At 42.7% G+C, this 24,363-nt stretch overlaps 1 protein-coding gene across 9 annotated transcripts in view; it reads right to left on the bottom strand.

The window, feature by feature from the left end:
* Positions 1-24,363, bottom strand: part of LOC135524692 (dual specificity protein phosphatase CDC14AB-like) — a 69,622-nt gene that overhangs the window by 5,821 nt on the left and 39,438 nt on the right. For 5 of the 9 annotated variants that reach the window (XM_064952438.1, XM_064952443.1, XM_064952441.1 and 2 more), the window contains 5 exons: positions 22,221-22,359; positions 12,866-13,037; positions 11,109-11,212; positions 8,702-8,749; positions 3,171-3,305 (listed from right to left, as the gene is read on the bottom strand). In XM_064952438.1, the coding sequence (XP_064808510.1) occupies positions 3,171-3,305; positions 8,702-8,749; positions 11,109-11,212; positions 12,866-13,037; positions 22,221-22,359 (598 nt within the window). Of the gene's footprint in view, positions 1-1,036; positions 3,038-3,170; positions 3,306-8,701; positions 8,750-11,108; positions 11,213-12,865; positions 13,038-22,220; positions 22,360-24,363 lie in introns of those variants that run through there. The other 4 variants (XM_064952439.1, XM_064952446.1, XM_064952442.1 and 1 more) reach the window with 3 other exon arrangements.

Raw genomic sequence — 24,363 nt, 5'->3', positions numbered from 1 at the left:
TTTGGGATCATCGTCATGCTGAAAGACCCAGCCACGTTTCATCTTCATCCATTCATTCTTTCCTTTACACGGATCAGTCACCCTGGTCCCTTTGCAGAAAAACAGCCCCAAAGCATGATGTTTCCACCCCCATGCTTCACAGTAGGTATGGTGTTCTTTGGATGGAACTCATTCTTTGTCCTCCAAACACGACGAGTTGAGTTTTTAGCAAAAAGTTATATTTGGGTTTCATCTGAACATATGACATTCTCCCAATCTTCTTATGGACCATCCAAATGCTCTCTAGCAAACTTCAGACGGGCCTGGACATGTACTGGCTTAAGCAGGGGGACACGTCTGGCACTGCAGGATTTGAGTCCCTGGCGGCGTAGTGTGTTACTGATGGTAGGCTTTGTTACTTTGGTCCCAGCTCTCTGCAGGTCATTCACTACGTGCCCCCGTGTGGTTCTGGGATTTTTGCTCACCGTTCTTGTGATCATTTTGACCCCACGGGGTGAGATCTTGCGTGGAGCCACAGATCGAGGGATATTATCAGTGGTCTTGTATGTCTTCCATTTCCTAATAATTGCTCCCACAGTTGATTTCTTCAAACCAAGCTGCTTACCTATTGCAGATTCAGTCTTCCCAGCCTGGTGTAGGTCTACAATTTTGTTTCTGGTGTCCTTTGACAGCTCTTTGGTCTTGGCCATAGTAGAGTTTGGAGTGTGACTTTTTGAGGTTGTGGACAGGTGTCTTTTATACTGATAACAAGTTCAAACAGGTGCCATTAATACAGGTAATGAGTAGAGGACAGAGGAGCCTCCTAAAGAAGAAGTTACAGGTCTGTGAGAGCCAGAAATCTTGCTTGTTTGTAGGTGACCAAATACTTATTTTCCACCATAATTTGCAAATAAATTCATAAAAAATCCTACAATGTGATTTTCTGGATTTTTTCCCCTCGTGATTTTCTGGATTTTTTCCCCTCATTTCGTCTGTCATAGTTGAAGTGTACCTATGATGAAAATTACAGGCCTCTCATCTTTTTAAGTGGGAGAACTTGCACAATTGGTGACTGACTAAATACTTTTTTGCCCCACTGTATAGACACACTGCATGTGTTTAAATAAAATCAACTATATGTAAGATACTCAGCTTGTCTGAGTAGTCTACATAAGCACACTGTGATTAAATAATTAAGACAAATGACACAAGAGGGATTCCGAGATCAAGACAGCCTAACCAGAAGAAAAAAACCTGTTCCTGAACCACCACCTCCCGCTGCTGGCCTTCTCAGATTCTGCCAGAAGCTCCTGAAGTTGCAGGTAATAGGCTACACCAGGGGTCAGCAACCTTTTCTATTCGGAGTGCCAATTTATCTGAATATTTCTACTAATCTGCGTGCCAGTTACTTTCATTTATTTTATAATAAAGTCTTTACATCTCAAAATCGTTGTCATGTGATTAATAAAAATGATACAAATCTAAAAGTATTGCCATTTCCAACTATGTAAAAATAGCTGACATAAAGGCAACAAATAAAAACATTGCATCGTGCAGGTAGAAAAGATCCTGATCAAAATAAATCACATTGGCTATGCATGGCCTGTCTGCAAGGAACTTCAAACATTGTATCAACTATCAACTTGGTTCAGCCCAAAGCTTGCACTAATGATCTTGCAACATTGTATAAGATATTTTGTACCCTCAGAGTTTCCTGGCCAGTGAGCTCTGGACAAACACAGCTGTATTTGTGCAAGGGATAACAAGTAACCAGGTAGGCCTATTTTATGATGTTTCCACCGGATCAGAGCATGACATTTTTTCCCCAATTCACACCAAGTGGTGGTTACTGAAAGGGAGAGAGCTGGAAAGATTGTTCAAATAGGCTACATTGAGGAACTATTGTGATTCTCAATAGATGTAAAAACAGACTTTGTTTACTTGTTGTTTGAAGTGATGAAATAATAACTGCGAAGATCCACAGCTCATTAGTGGTGGTGAGTTAAGACAATCAGAAATATCAGATCCCCAAAATGGGAACATCTATAAGACTACCTTCTATGTGTAATCAGGTGCATGTCCTTACTCAACATTGACAGGAGCACTCCAAAAACAAAACAAAATGAATAAATTGACAACTCATAAATGGAATGAAATAAACCAAAACTTGTTTCTCACAAGTGTAGCCTAGATTGTGCTCTCTGCAAACAATGTGTCCACTCCTACAATGAAAACAGTAAGACTGTAATAATATATGTAATGCGTTAACAGAAATGACGGTAACCAAACAGACATTGTAGGTTAGAAATGATGGGAATTAACGTTAAATATAATACTGGTGATACTGGTGTGCCACCTCTACAATGGATTAGTCTACTGAGACAGGCGTCAATCAAGACTTGGCGTTAAACATCTTTATTTATTTCTTAACTGCTCGACAAACCCTATCGATCAAACAATCGACCAGTCGACTAAATGGGATCAGCCAAATTACACACAACCGATTTACACTGACGGCAAGCAGTCTACAATAGTGGATTGAGTCGGACAGTAATAGCAGATTGATTCAGCCAATCTATATTGCCTTGGCTACCTACCTACATATTCACTGTTGAATAATTTGATAGAATAGAAAAAGACAAAAAAACAAATCCTGAAAAGAGCACAAAGTACAGTAGGTCTGGTACCGCTCCTCCAGAGGAGAGATTGTTGTGTTATGTGCTAGTCCCTGTCTCTTGTGGTGCAGAATGCGGGGGATTTAGATTTGGTCTGTTGAGAATGCTCACAGCCTGCAGAGCATCAACCCTCTCTGTGAATCGGTCTGGTCACTGAGACACACTGCACACGTGTTCCCTGTGCTGCCCTGCTTATCCTTCCACCTTCCACTTGCACTCAGGACATGGGGTAGTCACAGACAGGCAGAAACACAACCAGGGGACTGAGACAGCCAAAAAAGGACAGGACAGGAAAGAGAGGGAAAGAGAAATGTTAAAGGAGTAAAATACAAATCTATAGGAGACAAGAGAAAGGGTAAGTGGATAAATGGAGGGATGGGAGGCTGCACAGTGTGAAACAGAAAGAAAAGGGAGGAAGAAATGGGAGGAGAGGGGGAAGAATGAAATAAAAAAATAAATAGTGAGTAGATAAAAGAAGAGTAAAGGGTAAGACGTGTCGGGGAGGGGGTGGCTCACCTCTTGAGGTTGGATGCCGAGGAGGACGAGCTGCGGCTGATTCTCTTGGCCGTGGCGGAAGCAGAGGATGATGGGACTTTGGAGGACTTGAGTGGGGAGATGGTACCCTGAGTGCCCACTCCAAGGTTCATCCTACTGGGAGAGAGAAAGAGGGAAGAGAGAGAGAGACAGATAGAAGGAAAGGAAGAATCATTGGATATACATAGTGTGAGGAGAAATAATAGTAAGAGCTGTTAACACTAGAGCTTTTGCCCTACACACACAATTTCTACTACTAGACACACATAAAACATTTAGTCGGACATGCTAATTGGATAGTTTACACTCCTTAAAGACATAAATGACCTACAGTACAAATCCCATTGTCAGAAACAAACAAAAGAGTGGGCAAGACCTTGATGACACCCAGTGAAAGTTCTACCCTGTAACCACAGACTACAGAACAGTACCTGAAGGACTCCTGATTAGGTAAGGATTTATCAAAGCATAACCATTTAATATATACTCTCGAATATAGATGTGTGAATGAATGAGGGAGAGATAATAAGAGACAGAAAAGAGGTAAGAGGCATCACTCCCAGTTCCTTCATTAAAGCAGTCTGTCTGCTGCTTGTGGATGTCTGTGATCTGTCTGTCAGTACTGGGCTGAAGAACTTCCAATGTCATTCAGGACGGTACAGCAATTAGAGGAGACTGTGCTCGTCTGAGTAGCCTCGGCCTCTTTCAGTGACACACACTAGAGGTCGACCGATTAATCGGAATGGCCGATTAATTAGGGACGATTTCAAGTTTTCATAACAATCGGAAATCGGTATTTTTGGATGCCGATTTTGGCCCAATTTTTTTTTTACACCTTTATTTAACTAGGCAAGTCAGTTAAGAACATTCTTATTTTCAATGATGGCTTAGGAACGGTGGGTTAACTGCCTTGTTCAGGGGCAGAACGTCAGCTCTGTGATTCAATCTTGCAACCTTACGGTTAACTAGTCCAACACTCCAACCACCTGCCTCTCCACGAGAAGCCTGCCTGTTACGCGAATGCAGTATAAAAAACAATCAATCAATCATAATCACTAGTTAAAACTACACATGGTTGATGATATTACTAGTTTATCTAGCGTGTTCTGAGTTGCATATAATCGATGCAACGTTGGGGGATGATTTAACAAAAGCGCATTTTCAAAAAAAGCACAATCGTTCCACGACTGTACCTAACCCATAAACACCAATACCTTTCTTAAAATCAATACACAGATATATATATTTTTAAACCTGCATATTTAGCTAAAAGAAGTCCAGGTTAGTAGGCAATATGAACCAGGTGAAATTGTGTCACTTCTCTTGCGTTCATTGCACACAGAGTCAGGCTATATGCAACAGTTTGGGCAGCCTGGCTCATTGTGAACTAATTTGCCAGAATTTTACGTAATTATGACATTATTTTTTTATTTTTTATTTCACCTTTATTTAACCAGGTAGGCCAGTTGAGAACAAGTTCTCATTTGTAACTGCGACCTGGCCAAGATAAAGCATAGCAGTGTGAACAGACAACACAGAGTTACACATTGAGTAAACAATAAACAAGTCAATAACACAGTAGAAAAAATGGGTCTATATACATTGTGTGCAAAAGGCATGAGGAGGTAGGCAAATAATTACAATTTAGCAGATTAACACTGGAGTGATAAATGATCAGAAGGTCATGTACAGGTAGAGATATTGATGTGCAAAAGAGCAGAAAAGTAAATAAATAAAAACAGTTTGGAGATGAGGTAGGTATAATTGGGTGGGCTATTTACCGATAAGACTATGTACAGCTGCAGCGATCGGTTAGCTGCTCAGATAGCAGATGTTTGAAGTTGGTGAGGGAGATAAAAGTCTCGAACTTCAGCGATTTCTGCAATTCGTTCCAGTCACAGGCAGCAGAAAACTGGAACGAAATGCGGCCAAATGAGGTGTTGGCTTTAGGGATGATCAGTGAGATACACCTGCTGGAGCGCATGCTACGGGTGGGTGTTGCCATCGTGACCAGTGAACTGAGATAAGGCGTAGCTTTACCGAGCATGGACTTGTAGATGACCTGGAACCAGTGGGTCTGGCGACGAATATGGAGCGAGGGCCAGCAGACTAGAGCATACAAGTCGCAGTGGTGGGTGGTATAAGGTGCTTTAGTGACAAAACGGATGGCACTGTGATAAACTGCATCCAGTTTGCTGAGTAGAGTGTTGGAAGCTATTTTGTAGATGACGTCACCGAAGTCGAGGATCGGTAGGATAGTCAGTTTTACTAGGGTAAGTTTGGCGGCATGAGTGAAGGAGGCTTTGTTGCGGAATAGAAAGCTGGATTTGGATTTGATTTTCGATTGGAGATGTTTGATATGAGTCTGGAAGGAGAGTTAACAGTCAAGCCAGACACCTAGGTACTTATAGATGTCCACATATTCAAGGTCGGAACCATCCAGGGTGGTGATGCTAGTCAGGCGTGCAGGTGCAGGCAGCGAACGGTTGAAAAGCATACATTTGGTTTTACTAGCAGTTGGAGGCCACGGAAGGAGTGTTGTATGGCATTGAAGCTTGTTTGGAGGTTAGATAGCACAGTGTCCAAGGACGGGCCAGAAGTATATAGAATGGTGTCGTCTGCGTAGAGGTGGATCAGGGAATCGCCTGCAGCAAGAGCAACATCATTGATATATACAGAGAAAAGAGTCGGCCCGAGAATTGAACCCTGTGGCACCCCCATAGAAACTGCCAGAGGACCGGACAGCATGCCCTCCGATTTGACACACTCTGTCTGCAAAGTAGTTGGTGAACCAGGCAAGGCAGTCATCAGAGAAACCAAGGCTACTGAGTCTCCCGATAAGAATATGGTGATTGACAGAGTCGAAAGCCTTGGCAAGGTCGATGAAGACGGCTGCACAGTACTGTCTTTTATCGATGGCCGTTATGATATCGTTTAGTACCTTGAGCGTGGCTGAGGTGCACCCGTGACCGGCTCGGAAACCCGATTGCACAGCGGAGAAGGTACGGTGTGATTCGAGATGGTCAGTGACCTGTTTGTTGACTTGGCTTTCGAAGACCTTAGATAAGCAGGGCAGGATGGATATAGGTCTGTAACAGTTTGGGTCCAGGGTGTCTCCCCCTTTGAAGAGGGGGATGACTGCGGCAGCTTTCCAATCCTTGCGGATCTCAGACGATATGAAAGAGAGGTTGAACATGCTGGTAATAGGGGTTGCGACAATGGCGGCGGATAGTTTCAGAAATAGAGGGTCCAGATTGTCAAGCCCAGCTGATTTGTACGGGTCCAGGTTTTGCAGCTCTTTCAGAACATCTGCTATCTGGATTTGGGTAAAGGAGAACCTGGAGAGGCTTGGGCGAGTAGCTGCGGGGGGCGGATCTGTTGGCCGAGGTTGGAGTAGCCAGGCGGAAGGCATGGCCAGCCGTTGAGAAATGCTTGTTGAAGTTTTCGATAATCATGGATTTATCGGTGGTGACCGTGTTACCTAGCCTCAGTGCAGTGGGCAGTTGGGAGGTGCTCTTGTTCTCCATGGACTTCACAGTGTCCCAGAACTTTTTGGAGTTGGAGCTACAGGATGCAAATTTCTGCCTGAAGAAACTGGCCTTAGCTTTCCTGACTGACTGAGTGTATTGGTTACTGACTTCCCTGAACAGTTGCATATCACGGGGACTATTCGATGCTATTGCAGTCATTGAAGGTTGTACAATGTAACAAGAATATTTATACTTAGGGATGCCACCCGTTAGATAAAATACCGAACGGTTCCGTATTTCACTGAAATAATAAAAGTTTTGTTTTCGAAATGATAGTTTCCGGATTCGACCATATTAATGACCAAAGGCTCGTATTTCTGTGTTATTATGTTATAATTAAGTCTATGATTTGATATTTGATAGAGCAGTCTGACTGAGCGATGGTCGGCAGCAGCAGGCTCGTAAGCATTCATTCAAACAGCACTTTTGTCCATTTTGCCAGCACCTCTTCGCAAGCACAGCGCTGTTTATGACTTCAAGCCTATCAGCCTAATGGCTGGTGTAACCGATGTGAAATGGCTAGCTAGTTAGCGGGATGTAAGCTAATAGCGTTTCAAACGTCACTCGCTCTGAGACTTGCAGTAGTTATTCCCCTTGCTCTGCAAGGGCCGCGGCTTTTGTGGAGCGATGGGTAACGCTGCTTCGAGTGTGGCTGTTGTCGATGTGTTCCTGGCTCGAGCCCAGGTAGGGGCGAGGAGAGGGACGGAAGCTATACTGTTACACTGGCAATACTAAAGTGCCTATAAGAACATCAAATAGTCAAAGGTATATGAAATACAAATGGTATAGAGAGAAATAGCCCTATAAATACTATATTAACTACAACCTAAAACCTCTTACCTTGGAATATTGAAGTCTCATGTTAAAAGGAACCACCAACTTTCATATGTTCTCATGTTCTGAGCAAGGAACTCAAACGTTAGCTTTTTTTTACATGGCACATATTGCACTTTTACTTCCCCAACACTTTGTTTTTGCATTATTTAAACACAATTGAAACACGTTTCATTATTTATTTGAGGCTAAATTGATTTTTATTGATGTATTATATTAAGTTAAAATAAGTGTTCATTCAGTATTGTTGTCATTTTCATTATTACAAATAAATAAATTGTCTGATTTATCGGCTTTTTTGGTATTCCAATAATCGGTATCGGTGTTGAAAAATCATAATTGGTCGACCTCTAACACACACACACACACACACGCACGCAGACAACACACACAGTCACACATGCTGTCACCCAGACAGACACACAGAGATACACACATACAGATGTAACGGATGTGAAACGGCTAGCTTAGTTAGCGGTGTGCTCTAAATAGCGTTTCAATCATTGACGTCACTTGCTCTGAGACCTTAAAGTAGTAGTTCCCCTTGCTCTGCAAGGGCCGCGGCTTTTGTGGAGCGATGGCTAACGATGCTTCATGGGTCACTGTTGTTGATGTGTGCAGAGGGTCCCTGGTTCGCGCCCGGGCATGGGCGAGGGGACGGTCTAAAGTTATACTGTTGCAGAGACACACAAACAAACACACAACAAACACACCTACACGCTAACCTTTGAATAGGTGAAAGAACCAAGGCTAAAGGAGTGGGAGGACAGAGAGCTGTGTAGAGGCTCTTCTCTCGCTCCTCTTTGAGGAAAATTAATTAAGGGCTGTACTTTAGCACAAAAGAGGGAGCTCCATTTCCATCCCTCTTCACACTCCCAAGTCGCCTCTTCTCCTCTACCTCTGACCATCCAGCACTTTGCTGCAGGTAGCCAAGTTACAGCTTGAGTTGAGCTATACTTTGCACCGAATTGAATGAAATATAGACAGGCATGGTAGCATGTGTGAGGGACATTGTGTGTGCCGAGATATGCGTTGAGACTCGAGAGAGAGGTGTCGATGCCACTTATATTGAGGAGACTGTTTTGTGATAGCTAGGATACACCCCTTCCACTTAGACAAACCACATAGTCAACACTATTGTAAAGGTACCTAAAAGGTTGGGACGGTGACCTGGTGTGCATTTTCATGTCTTCAAGTCTGAAAAAAAAGAGCAAGAAAGATAAATGAGGGTTCACTTCCAGAGACAGAATGTTTGCACATTTCCAGTGCATTCGGAAAGGATTCAGACCCCTTGACTTCTTCCACATTTTGTTACGTTACAGCTTTATTCTCAAATGTATTAAATAAAACATTTTCCTCATCAACCTATACACAATACCCCATAATGACAAAGCGAAAACAAGTTTTTGTAAAGTTTGCAAATGTATTAAAAATAACAACAGAAATAACATGGGAGTCCACCTGTGCTACATTTAATTGATGGGACATGATTTGTAAAGGCACACACCTGTCTATATAATGTCCCACAGTAATCAGTGCATGTCAGAGCAAAAATCAAGCCATGAGGTCAGAGGAATTGTCTGTAGAGCACCTAGACAGGATTGTGTTGAGGCATAGAGCTGGGGAAGGGTACCAAAAAATGTCTACACAGTGGCCTCCATCGTTCTAAAATGGAAGAAGTTTAGAACCACCAAGACTCTTCCTAGACCTGGCAGTATAAACAAGTCTATATACGATGTGAGCATACATGACTAAAACTTCAAACGAAAAGCTCAAAAATGACTTTAGAAGTTTAGAAAACAAAGCAAGTATTTAACAGAAAAGCCCAGCATGACACCAAGCCAATATACTGGATAACCTGCCGGACCGTGCCTGTGTTATTTCAGCAAGGTAACCATGGAAACCAGAGCCCTGAGTCAGATCACAGAGCCACAGACTGTCTCACTAGCTAGAAGACTGTGCTAGACAAAGACAGATAAATCCAAAACATTCCATTTTATTGGACGATGTATACCATGCGTTTCCTGTACATACGTCTAATACAACATGAAACCTCTTTGACACTGAACCCAACAGGGCGGTGGTTTCCATGCCTACCAGAACTTGTCGTGCCAGCAAAAATACACTGAACAAAAATACAAACAACATGTAAAGAGTTGGTTCCATGTTTCATTAGTGGAGAAAAAAAATCCCAGATATGTTCCATGTGCACAAAAATCTTATTTCTCTCAAATGTTGTTCACAAATTTGTTTACATCCCTGTTAGTGAGCATTTCTCCTTTGACTAGATAATCACTCCACCTGACAGGTGTGGCATATCAAGAAGCTGATTAAACAGCATAATCATGGGGACAATAAAAGGCCATTTTAAAATGAGCAGTTGTCGTTACACAACACAATGCCACAGATGTCTCAAGTTTTGAGGGAGCGCACAATTGGCATGCTGACCTGCAGGAAAATCTACTAGAGCTGTTTCTAGATAATTGAATGCTAATTTCTCTACCCTAAGCTGCCTACGATGTCGTTTTAGAGAATTTGGCAGTCTGTCCAACCAGTCTCACAACCGCAGACCACGTGTAACCACATACAGCTTCTTTACCTGCGGAATTGTCTGAGGGGGGTTGGGGGGCAGGGGTGCTGAGGAGTATTTGTCTGTAATAGAGCCCTTTTATGGGGAAAAACTCATTCTGATTGGCTGGGTCTGGCTCCCCAGTGGGTGGGCCTATGCCCTCTAAGGCCACCCATGGTTGCACCCTTGACCAGTCATGTGAAATCCATCGATTAGGGCCTAATTAATTAATTTAATTTGACCGAATTCCTAATATGAACTGTAACTCTGTAAAATCTTAGAAATTGTTGCATGATGCATTTCTATTTTATTTCAGTATACTTCTGGTTTGATTTCTATTTACTTCAGCATTTTGTCTCAGTGCCTTGACGTATACCAGGGATCATCAACTAGATTCAGCCGCGGGACAATTTTTTCTTGCGCGGATGGTCAGGTGGCCAGAACATAATTACAAATAATTCGTAGACTGCAAATTAACCGCAAGAAGCCTTAACAGATATAATATTGGAATGAAACATAAATCTTGCTTCCATTTGTTTATGCCACGTGTCTCTATTATTAGTGGAACTACTTCGGAACAGATGTCCCAAATTAAAATCACCTGATTTCCTGGTGTTTTTTTTTATTTTTTATATCCAACAATGAAAATTGTATTTATTATTTTTTGCTCAGAAAACTTAAAAGCTCAGCAAATAAAACCACCCGGCAAATTCGGGCCTGTGAGCTGCCAGTTGGGGAACCCTGAAGTATACTGATCTGATATCTCCTGTATAGACCTTTAACCTGGCATAGAAGCTGTAATGGCATTATGGTTGAGTAACTGAAATACTTAAATATGTATTACTTTCCATAGAACGGAGGACAGAGTTCAAACGTAACAAGCTATACAGCTAAAGGAGAAAAGTCCTTGAGATCTCAAAAAGGTGGAAACGAATAAAGTGAAAGGATCTTAAAGGGGAAGTTTGGAGTATCCCAGGCAGCTCTTACCTTAGAGCTCCTGTTGTGGCCGACCTGGGCTGGCGCCGGCCCTTTAAGGCACGCAATTTATCTCCTTGGGTCATGCATAGGCCATTCTCCCCAATGTAGTCGTTCTGTGGAGAGAACACATGATCACATAAGATAATGTAATGTGGCTAAGTATCTACGGTAGATTGGATTAATCTTGACGCTACCCATCCCTTTAGCGGGATAATTGTCGTCAACAACCGCTGAATTGCATAGCGCCACATTCAAATAATATTACTAAAAATATTTATATTCATGAAATCACAAGTGCAATATAGCAAAACACAGCTTAGCATTTTGTTAATCCACCTTTCGTTTCAGATTTTGAAAATATGCTTTACAGCGAAAGCAATCCAAGCGTTTGTGTAAGTTCATCGATCACTAGAAAAAACATTATGAACACCTAGCATCAAAGTAGCGTGGTCGCGAAAATCAGAAAATCAATAAAATTAATTGCTTACCTTTGATGATCTTCGGATGTTTTCACTCACGAGACTCCCAGTTACACAATAAATGTTCCTTATTTTTTATATCCTAAATACCTCCGTTTGTTTGGCGCGTTATGTTCAGAAATCCACAGGCTCGAGCGGTCACGACAACGCAGACGAAAATTCCAAATAGTATCCGTAATGTCCACAGAAACATGTCAAAGTTTTTTATAATCAATACTCAGGTTGTTTTTCAAATATATAATCGATAATATATCAACAGGCACTGTCTCTTTTTCAGTAGGAGAGGGAGAGTCAGTGGCTGCCCCACTGTGTTACACAAGCAAAACTCATGCGAACACCCAGCTATCCACCGACGAGATGTTATCTTTCTCGCTCATTTTTCAAAATAAAAGCCTGAAACTATGTCTAAAGACTGTTGACACCTTGAGGAAGCATTGGGAAAATGAATCTGGTTGATATCCCTTTAAATGGAGCGAAGGCAGGTTATGGAACATGGAGCTTTCAAAATAGAAGCCACTACCTGGTTTGATTTTCCTCAGGTTTCGCTTGCAATATCAGTTCTGTTATACTCACAGACAATATTTTGACAGTTTTGGAAGCTTTAGAGTGTTTTCTATCCTAATCTGTCAATTATATGCATATTCTAGCATATAGGCCTGAGAAATAGGCCGTTTACATTGGGAACGTTATTTTTCCAAACATAAAAATAGTGCCCCCTAGCTGAAAGAGGTTAACAGACCAGATTACGGTACTGTTTTGTGTATAAGAACAATTGTCTATAAAAATAAATCCTCTAGTCCAGGGTTTCCCAAACTAAGTCTTCGGGATCCCAAGGAGTGCACGTTTTGGTTTATGCCCTAGCACTACACTGCTGATTCAAATAATCAACTAATCGTCAAACTTTGATGATTGTGTAGTGTTAAGGCAAAAATAAAAATGTGGGGTCCCGAGGACAGAGTTTGCGAAATGCTGCTGTAGTCTGTTTAGTGCTAGTTTTATTAATAAATTAAACACATTCCATTACAGGTATGTACTAAATAATACACCGCAGACATCATAGATTTTCTCCAATCAACAGAGAGAACACTAAAAGGTAGAAGAATATCTGCAGCCTCTTAGCTGGAAACAACGCAGATGTACATCACATCCACAGGGAAAATGGGGCATTGTCAGGGTCCTGTTCATTAGGCACCAAACGGAAGAGAAACTCATTTTTGTTTCAGCCTGTTTTATTCCATTTGGTGCCTAATGAACAGGACCCAGGGCAGGGTTGTGGGCGGCGCAGACCTCTTGAAGGCGGTCGGTACTGTGGGACCTGAGGATGCCAACGGGGCTGCTGGTGGTAATAGAGGTGTGGGTTGGTCTGAGGGTGAGGTCGTCCATGCTGGAGATGAGGTGAGACACACCCCTCGGCTGCGAACGCTGCATGTCCCCCTGCATCCACATGGCTGCCTGCCTCCTGAGACAAAGAGAGAGAGGGAGGGAGGGAGAGGGAAGGAAGGAGAGAGATGGAAAGATGGAGAGGTTGCATTAGGAAATCCTCGCCTACCATGTGACCTTAAGTCTATAACACCGTGTCACTTGTGGCCTGACCAGAGAGAGACCGATACAGACCAGCTTGTCCATCCATGCCATTCCATTGTGCTGGGATGGAAACTATGCCAAGAGATAAGACCATAGCTGCTGTTGAAGGGTTGAATGGAGTGGAGGAAACAGAACCCCATTTAATCTTTACCCTTTTGTTCACCCCAGAACATGGACAGATTGGAGAATTAGGACAAACAACAATTACATTGTAGTCATTTAGCTGACACTCTTATCCAGAGCGACTTACAGTTTGTGCATTCATCTTAAGACAGCTAGGTTCCAACTCCTGGTTTAAAGACAAACACTTGAGCAGACAAACACTTCCCACAGAACGTCTGTTGGGTAAGCCTAAAAAGCTGTCAAAAGTATCCTACTGGTGTGTGTGTGTTAAGGGGGGAACACACTCCTCCATGGGGGAAAGTCTAACAGGAAATGGACAGACAATGCACACACACAGAGTAGTCAGCAACTTGAAAGAAGCGGTCCCCTGCCAAAATCTACAACATTTCGGAAAATTCAGCATTTAATTCAGAGTGGAATTCACAGATAGCTAGTCCCGATGGATGAGTCGAGATGAGGAAGGGGGATGATTAAAGATACTCTGATACAAGCTGTGGAGGACAAGGACAGGAGTCTGTTCAGCTTCACAGATGACGGAATAGGAACAAGAACCGAGCACTGAACCAGTGGTTGGAACCGGTTCAGGGAACAGAAAACCGGAAAATAAATGTCATTTTTCAAGGAACAGAAACGTAACCGGCAACGAACATGAGCTGTTATTTTAAAAGCAGTTCCATGTTGTCATGGCTCTATGTAGTACTGTGCGCCTCCCATAGTCTGTTCTGGACTTGGGGATTGTGGAGAGACCTCTGGTTTCATGTCTTGACCTTTGCAAGAGGGAAGGAATCTGATTTCATTGGTCCTTAACTCAGTCATCTTTTTATTCAGGGTAAGTGGAGTTAGCTGTGAATTAGCCTGCACAGGAGCAGGTTAGTTCTGAAGGGTTCGTTGCCATAGAATTTACCTGGCTGAAAGGTGGGCCACTTTCATATGACCAGTTATCCTGAGTTGAACGCAGAGTTGACTAAAGTTACCTCGCCAAGTCCTCAAACACAGTGCTCAATTTGAGACGGATCCTGCCACCTTTCAGTTTTGGACTGTTTCGTTTCAGAACCCATTTGCCAGGATTTGGTACCTCTCTTGGCATGAAAAATAATTTTCACTGTTTGCAATGTAAAAATTCTAATAAAAGCGATCAGTGTTCATTCAAGTTGCCTCCTCTGTAAATTCTCCTGCCCAGGTGAAAAATTTAATGTGAAAATGTGCCTGATATTCTAATAACTGATGTGATGAAAATTACAGGCCTCTCTCATCTTTTTAAGTGGGAGAACTTGCACAATTGGTGGCTGACTAAATACTTTTTTGCCCCACTGTAACTAGAGTGAGATTCACTGAAATTATAGAATGTACCATACTACACGAGGAGTAATTTAGCCTCAAGAGGATCAATAGCTTATATAAACATCCAAGATGGCGTAGCAGTCAAACTTCTTTGTCCTTCGTCTTGTCGTGTCCCATGTATATATTTTTATATTTTTCGAAACCTCAACTTCAAAATACTCTCCTGCAACCCGCCTCACCCAATGTGGTGTGGATCTGTTTTTTTCTCAAGTATTTTTTATTTACCTCGGAACCAGAATCCCCCAACAGAAGCTAGCCAGCTCACTAGCTACTAGCTAGTAGTCAGTTAACCACTGCTAGCGGTCATCGGCTAACCTTTAGCTCGGAAAGCTCTAGCCAGCTTGTACAACGCGACTCAAACAAGAGCATACCGGACCTATTTTCTCTCAATATCCCCGGATTCCTATCGAAAGCTCATGACCTTTTCACCGAATCATCACAGCTAGCTAGCTGCAATACGAGTGACTACTCCTGGCTAACGTCTGTCCCGAAGCAAGCACCAATTAGCCTGGAGCTAGCCCATGCTAGGCCCATTCTCCCGGCTAGCTGAAGAGGCCCATCAGCCACTTCTGGGCTACAATACCCGGACCCCTTCTACTGCCGGTACGGGGCACAGAACCCCGCCGATCCTTCACGACTGGACTACCGACGTAACCTGCTCGAGGGGATACTCAACAGGCCCCTACGCCGCAATGTCCCCTGAATGCCCATCTGCTAGCTTGCTAGCCGCGGCCCGCTAGCTGTCTGGAGCATATTGGACTGATAGCTGAATAGATCCATCGGCCAATTACTTGGGCCACTATACCTATTTTGCCAATTGGACTTGGACCCCTCTGCTACTCGGAACCCTACTAATCCATCACGACTTGTCTATCGACGTCACCGCACGCGGAGGCTAAAACAGACTTTCCTCTGTCGCGACGTCCTTCTAAGGCCCTTCTGCTAGCTTGCAAGCCCCGGCCTGCTAACAGTCTGAATCGCCGTGTCGCCTGCCAGCCCAACCACTCACTGGACCCCTATGATCACTCGGCTATGCATGCCTCTCCCTAATATCAATATGCCTTGTCCATTACTGTCCTGGTTAGTGATTATTGTCTTATTTTACTGTAGAGCCTCTAGCCCTGCTCAAAATGCCTTAACCAACCATTTAGTTCAACCTCCCACATATGCGGTGACATCACCTGGCTAAAACGTCTCTAGAGAAAATCTCTCTCTCATCATTACTCAATGCCTAGGTTTACCTCAAAAGTACTCACATCCTACCATAACTTTGTCTGTACGTTATGCCTTGAATCTATTCTATCACGCCCAGAAACCTGCTCCTTTAACTCTGTTCCAAACGTACTAGATGACCAGTTCTTATAGCCTTTAGCCGTACCCTTATCCTACTCCTCCTCTGTTCCTCTGGTGATGTAGAGGTGAATCCAGGCCCTGCAGTGCCTAGCTCCACTCCTACTCCCTCTGGTGCTCTCATTAGTTGACTTCTGTAACCGTAAAAGCCTTGGTTTCATGCATGTTAACATTAGAAGCCTCCTCCCTAAGTTTGTTTTATTCACTGCTTTAGCAGTCCGCCAACCCGGATGTCCTAGACGTGTCTGAATCCTGGCTTAGGAAGACCACCAAAAACCCTGAATAACATCTTCCGACAAGGTAGAACTGCCAAAGGGGGTGGTGTTGCAATCTAATGCAGAGATAGCCTGCAGAGTTCTGTCTTACTATCCAGGTCTGTACCCAAACAATTCAAGCATTTAAAAATCCACCTTTCCAGAAACAAGTCTCTCACCGTTGTCGCTTGCTATAAACCACCCTCTGCCCCCAGCTCTGCCCTGGACACCATATGTGAATTGATTGCCCCCCCCCCATCTATCTTCAGAGCTCGTGCTGCTAGGTGACCTAAAACTGGGACATGCTTAACACTCCGGCCATCCTACAATCTACGCTTGATGCCCTCAATCTCACACAAATTATCAATGAACCCACCAGGTACAACCCCAAATCCGTAAACACGGGCACCCTCAGATATCATCCTAACAAACTTGCCCTCCAAATACACCTCTGCTGGTTTCAACCAAGATCTCAGTAATCACTGCCTCATTGCCTGCATCCGTTATGGGTCTGCAGTCAAACAACCACCCCTCATCACTGTCAAACGCTCCTTAAAACACTTCAGCGAGCAGGCCTTTCTAATCGACCTGGCCCGGGTTTTCTGGAAGGATTTTGACCTCATCCCGTCAGTAGAGGATGCCTGGTTATTCTTTAAAAGTGCATTCCTCACCATCTTAAATAAGCATGCTCCGTTCAAAAAATGTAGAACCAGGAACAGAACCAGGAACAAACCCTTGGTTCTCTCCAGACCTGACTGCCCTTGACCAGCACAAAAAAATCCTGTGGCGTTCTGCATTAGCATCGAATAGCCCCCGTGATATGCAACTTTTCAGGGAACTTATGAACCAATATACACAGGCAGTTAGGAAAGCTAAGGCTAGCTTTTTCAAGCAGAAATGTTCATCCTGTAGCACAAACTCAAAAATGTTCTGACACTAAAGTCCATGGAGAATGAGCGCACCTTCTCCCAGTTGCCCACTGCACTGAGGCTAGGAAACACTGTCGCCGCTGATAAATCTACTATAATTGAGAATTTCAATAAGCATTTCCTTAAGGCTGGCCATGCTTTCCACCTGGCTACAACAGCCCTGCACCCCCCACAGCAACTCACCCAAGCCTCCCCCATTTCTCCTTCACCCAAATCCAGATAGCTGATGTTCTGAAAGGGCTGCAAAATCTGGACACCTACAACTCAGCCGGGCTAGACAATCTGAACCGTCTCTTTCTAAAACAATCTGCCGAAATGGTTGCATCCCCTATTACTAGCCTGTTCAACCTCTCTTTCGTATCGTCTGACATTCCCAAAGATTGGAAATCAGCCGCGGTCATCAACTCTCTTCAAAGGGGGAGACACTCTAGACCCAAACTGCTATAGAACTAAATCGATCCTGCACTGCCTTTCTAAGGTCTTCGAAAGCCATGTTAACAAACAGATAACCGACCATTTCGAATCCCACCGTACCTTCTCCGCTACGCAATCTGGTTTCAGAGCTGGTCATGGGTGCAACTCAACCAATCTCAAGATCCTAAACGATATCATAACCGCCATCGATAAGAGACATTACTGTGCAGTCGTATTCATAGACCTGCCCAAGGCTTTCAACTCTGTCAATCACCACATTCTTATCTGCAGACTCAACAGCCTTGGCTTCTCAAATGACTGCCTCGCCTGGTTCACCAACTACTTCTCTGATAGAGTTCAGTGTGTCAAATCGGAGGGCCTGTTGTCCGGAACTCTGACAGTCTCTATGGGGGTGCCACAGGGTTCAATTCCCAGGCCGACTCTCTTCTCTGTATACATCAATGATGTCGCTTTTGCTGCTGGTGATTCTCTGATCAACCTCTACGCAGATGACACCATTCTGTATACCTCTGGCCCTTCTTTGGTCACTGTGTTAACTAACCTCCAGACGAGCTTCAATGCCATTACAACTCTCCTTCCGTGGCGTCCAACTGCTCTTAAATGAAAGTAAAACTAAATGCATGATTTTCAACCGATTGCTGCCCGCACCTGCCCGCCCATCCAGCATCACTACTCTGGACGGTTCTGACTAAGAATATGTGGACAACTAAAAATACCTAGGTGTCTGGCTAGACCGTAAACTCTCGTTCCAGACTCACATTAAGCATCTCCAATCCAAAAATAAATCTAGAATCGGCTTCCTATTTTGCAACAAAGCATCCATCACTCATGCTGCCAAACATACCCTCGTAAAACTGACCATCCTACCGATCCTAGACTTTGGCGATGTCATTTACAAAATAGCCTCCAACACTCTACTCAACAAATTAGATGCAGTCTATCACAGTGCCATCCGTTTTGTCACCAAAGCCCCATATACTACCCACTGCGACCTGTACGCTCTCGTTGGCTGGCCCTCACTTCATACTCTCCGCCAAACCTACTGGCTCCAGGTCATCTATAAGTTGTTGCTAGGTAAAGCCCCACCTTATTTCAGCTCACTGGTCACCATAGCAGCACCCACCCGTAGCACGCGCTCCAGCAGGTATATCTCACTGGTCCTCCCCCAAATCCAATTCCTCCTTTGGCCGCCTTTCCTTCCAGTTCTCTGCTGTCAATGACTGGAACGAACTGCAAAAATCACTGAAGCTGGAGACTCATACCTCCCTCACTAGCTTTAAGCACCAGCTGTCAAAGCAGCTCTCAGATCACTGCACCTGTACATAGTCCATCTGTAAATAGCCCATCCAACAACCCATCCCCATACTGTAATTATCTTGCTCCTTTGCAACCCAGTACCTCTACATGCACATTCATCTTCCACACGTTTACCATTCCAGTCTTTAATTTGCCATACTGTAATAATTTTGCCACTATGGCCTATTTATTGCCTCACCCCCCTTATCCTACCTCATTTGCACACACTGTATATAGACTTTCTTTATTGTAATATTGACAGCATGTTGTTGTATGTGTCAAACTGCTTTGCTTTATCTTGGCCAGGTCGCAGTTGTAAATGAGAACTTGTTCTCAACTAGCCTACCTGGTTAAATAAAGTTACATTTAAAAAAATGGCCGAGCTGTGGATTGTGTGTAGTTCAATCACAAGGCATAGCCGAGTCGGGATCGCGTGGCAAATCTGTCAGTGAACATCATGCAGCCAAAAACAGGCCTTTTGCAATATTTCAATTACAAATGCAGTAAAACACAGGTTGGAAAGCAAATGGATCCTGATGAAAAGAGAAGACCGATCTACCTGTAGGCTACCAAAAGATTTGACCAACTTCCAAAAAGGCATGTCATTACATTGTTTTACTAAGTAAAACAAGAGAGATTAGGCTTTTGGAACGAGCGCGCTGGCCATCGGCAAAGCTTTTTTAGGACGGTAATTTCCTCCTATTGTCCAATATGTGCGTCTCCACACACACACACAGGTGTTCGGTGGATTCATGATGAGGTTGTTTTTATTGATCTCAGATTCTGTGTTTGTCAAGTGTCAAAGTACCCTGTCATTTCAATCATTTCTGAGGTATATAAAAAAAAATCAGTCATGTAAAATGATATAGAATTGCATGAAATGCATTCATAAAAAGGCCACATTATTGCTGAACAATAGGCTACAACAAAACATGTGTGCAACTTCTGCAAGTGCCTCTACACTACTGCTCTATGCCAGTACGCAAAAGCGATGATAATGCATGCAGTGCTTGATTATGAAAGGTGATTTTTTTAAATATATATATATGTAATCCGGTACCTCAGAGCCCCCCAGGTCACCCTCCTATCTCGCTCACTTTTTGTTCGGCACGTCACGATTTACAAATCAAACACAGCTCAAACCTGGTCATAACCTGAGGCACGATCAATTGGTACTGCAAACGTTTTCAGGCACTCTCTACAGTAGCAACTGAAAGAACAAGTCGAACTGGCAAGAAAACAACATCATGATAGTCTTGGCACCTAATTGTGGAACCAGCTTCCCTCTAACGTCAAGACAGCAGAGTCTCTGCCCATCTTCTGAAAACGTCTGAAACCCTACCTCTTCAAAGAGTATCTTAAATAAACCCCCACTACCCCCCCAAAATAACAACTGGAATTCCCTACTAACACTGACTTTGCTGATAATTACTTTATTGAGGAAAAATGTACTTGCTCGACTGTGATGTGGTTGTCTCACCTAGCTATCCTAAGATGAATGCACTAATTGTAATTTGCTCTGGACAAGAATGTCTTCAAAAATACTATAATGTCAAATGTTTAAAAAATAATATAAAAAATATAAACGCAACATGTAAAGTGTTGATTCCATATTTCATTAGCTGAAATAAAATATCCCCCAAATTTTCCAGACGCACAAAAAAGCTTCTTTTTCACAAATGTTGTGCACACATTTGTTTACATCCCTGCTTGTAAGCATTTCTCCTTGACCAAGATAATCCATCCACCTGACAGTCGTGGCATATCAAGAAGCTGATTAAACAGAATGACATTAGCCTCCCGAGAGGCGCAGCGGTCTAAGGCACTGCATCGCAGTGCTAGAGGCGTCACTACAGATCCGGGTTCGATCTTATACACATTTTACAGACACAGTCTATTTTACAATAGTTATTTTTTGTTTGTTTTTAGTCCTTCCTCTATTTCTGATGTCCATCCAGTTCTATTTGTAACTGTGCTATTTCACAAAAGTTCTGATCCTATATACATTTTACAGATCCAGTATGTTTTACATGGTTTATCTTGCTATTAGTCCCACCCTTCAGCTCCATTCAACCTCTCCCATCTATCTCTCAACATCATCCATTTTGGATTTCTATTTGCCATATATTTTTCAACTGTGCTATGATGCTTCACAAACTAATTGAACCTTTCTATTCTCATAGCTTCTACAGATTGTAAATTAAAAATAAACATTTTTGCTAAAATAATTATTATATTATTGATAGATTGACTATGGCTTTTCAAATCACCTAGTACTGCTATCATTAGTTCTAGGCAAATGTTACAAATGTTGCAATTCTTCAGCCATTCCTGGACCTGTGACCAAAAACGAGCTACATATGGACAATACCAAAATAAATGATCAAATGACTCTGCCTCCTCACAGCCGTATCTGCTGCAATTAATTGGTTGTAATTTTGGATAGAGCAGACATTTCCATATGTCTGTGTTAGCTGCATGTGTGACATAACTCCACCAGTCCTATTTATGATATCATTCACTAAAATTATAACTTCTTTAAACATTTCTTCAAAAAATACAGTGTTTTTATCCATTAGTATATTTGAATTTAACCACAATATTTGTTGTATTATTTGTTCTGTCTTTTCAGGTGGATTAAACTGAAATCGTGTTTAAAAAATAAAGAAAATAAATATGACTCAAGTTTTGAGGGAGCTTGCAATTGGCATGCTGAATGTAGGTATGTCCACCAGAGCTGTTGCCAGAGAATTAAATGTTAATTTCTCTACCGTAAGCCGCCACCAACAATGTTTTAGAGAATTTGGCAGTACGTCCAACCAGCCTCACAACCGCAGACCACGTGTAACCACGCCATCCCACATCCGGCTTCATCACCTGAGGGATTGTATGAGACCAGCAACCTCGACAGCTGATGAAACTGTCGGTTTGCACAACTGAAGAACTTCTACATCAGAAATCTACTGTCAGAAACGTCTCAGAGAAGCTCATCTGCGTGCCCGTTGTCCTCACCAGGATCTTGACCTTGACCTGACAGTTTGGCGTCATAACCGACTTCAGTGGGAAAATGCTCACCTTCAATGGCATGCTGGAGAATATTTGTATTTTTTTAAGGCATCTGTGACCAACAGATGCATCTCTGTATTGCCAGTCTTGTGAAATCCATAGATTAGGGACTAATTTATTTATTTCAATTAACTGATTTCCTTATATGAAATGGAACTCATTAAAATCCTTGACCTTGTTGCATTTATATTTTTGTTCAGTGTATATGAATGAGACATGTAGCTGAATGAAACTGATCTAGGACCAGCTATTAGGAGTACTTACTCCTCCAAGAAATGCTGCTGAGGCCCGATAATAGAGCCCGGCCGGCAGACCCTGATCCAGGCGATGGTCTCTGCTGCCGTGAAGTGGTAGTGCTTCATTAGGTAACAGCCTATCAGGGTGCCAGTACGCCCAAGGCCAGCTGATGACAAGAATGAGCGAGTGAAAATAATTAGGATTTAATTTTTCATGAATAAGGAATTGAATAGAACATATTAAAAGTAACAATGTCATCAGACCTGATTGAGATATATATATATACACACATATATACACACACATCAAAAGTTTGGACACACATACTCATTCCAAGGTTTCTTGATTTATTTTCCACATTGTAGAATAATAGTGAAGACATCAAAACTATGAAATAACACATATGGAATCATGAAGTAACCAAAAAAAAAAAACAATATATTTTATATTGGAGATTCTTCAAAGTAGCCACCCTTTGCCTTGATAACAGCTTTATACACGCTTGGCATTCTCTCAACCAGCATCATGAGGTAGTCACCTAGAATGAATTTCAATTAACAGGTGTGCCTTGTTAACAGTTCATTTGTAGAATTTCTTTCCTTCTTAATGTGTTTGAGCAAATCAGTTTTGCTGTGACAAGGTAGGGGTGGTATACAGATGAAAATAATCCTAATTTTATATTGCTCAAACAGCAAACCTGGTGTCAAAAAACAGATAAAGTAACACCTCGCAGCACAACACCTCTCCCCTATTTGACCTAGATAGTTTGTGTGTATGTACTGATATGTGGCTACATGTGCCTTTAAATGATTTTTTTTGTAGTTCTGTCTTTGAGCTGTTCTTGTCTATTGATGTTCTGTATTATGTCATTCTGTATTATGTTTCGTGTGGACCCCAGGAAAAGTAGCTGCTGCTTTTGCAACAGCTAATGGAGAGCCTAATAAAAAAATTGTCCTATTTAGCAAAAGACCAACTCCATATTATGGCAAAAACAGCTCAAATAAGCAAAGCGAAACGACAGTCCATCATTACTTTAAAACATGAAGGTCAGTCAATGTGGAACATTTCAAGAACTTTAAAAGTTTCTTCAAGTGCGGTCACAAAAACCATCAAGTGTTATGTTGAAACTGGATCTAATGAGGACCGCCACAGGAAAGGATGACCCAGAGTTACTTCTGCTGCAGAGGATAAGTTCATTACGGCTCCCGAGTGTCGCAGCAATCAAACACACTGCATCTCAGTAATAGAGGCGTCACTACAGACACCCTGGTTTCGAATCCAGGCTGTATCTCACCCGGCCGTGATTGGGAGTCCCATAGGGTGGCGCACAATTGGCCCAGCGTCGTCCGGGTTTGGCCGGTGTAGGCAGTCATGGTAAATAAGAATTAGTTCTGAACCGACTTTCCTAGTTTAATAAAAATATTTAAAAAATTGAGTTAACTGCACCTCAGATTGCAGCCCAAATAAATGCTTCAGAGTTCAAGTAACAGACACATCCACTGTTCAGAGGAGACCATTACTGAATGACACCATTATGAAGAGACTTGCTTTGGCCAAGAAACATGAGCAATGGACATTAGACTGTTGGAAATCTGTCCTTTGATCTGATTAATCCAAATTTGATTTTGGAATGAGATGTTCGACGTGTAGGTGTCCACATACTTTTGTAATCACCGCTTGGTACGGCAACTGCACCGCCCACAACCCGCAAAGCTCTCCAGAGGGTGGTGCAGTCTGTCCAACGCATTACTGGGGGCAAACTTCTCACCCTCCTGGACACCTACTGCACCCGGTGCCATAGGAAGGCCAAAAAGATCATCAAGGACATCAATCACCTGAGCCACTGCCTGTTCACCCCACTATCATCTATCAGAAGACAAGGTCAGTACAGGTGCATCGAAGCTGGGACCAAGAAACTGAAAAACAGCTTCTATCTCAAGGCCATCAGACTGTTAAACTGTCATCACTAGCACATCAGAGGCGGCTGTCTATAGACATAGATTAGGAATCACTAGCCACTTTAATAATGTTTACGTATCTAGTAGGGTTGCACATTTTGGGGAATATTCAGAGGTGGAAACATTGTGGGAATTAACAGGAATATATGGGAACTAATGGAAATAAATGAAAATTAATATTAATACCATTTAAATGTATATGTTTTTTGCAT

Source organism: Oncorhynchus masou, chromosome 31 (assembly GCF_036934945.1).
Source record: "Oncorhynchus masou masou isolate Uvic2021 chromosome 31, UVic_Omas_1.1, whole genome shotgun sequence".
Classification (NCBI taxonomy): Eukaryota; Metazoa; Chordata; class Actinopteri; order Salmoniformes; family Salmonidae; genus Oncorhynchus; species Oncorhynchus masou.
The sequence above is the reverse complement of the archived record's forward strand: the minus strand, read 5'-3'. Positions and strand labels throughout refer to the sequence as shown.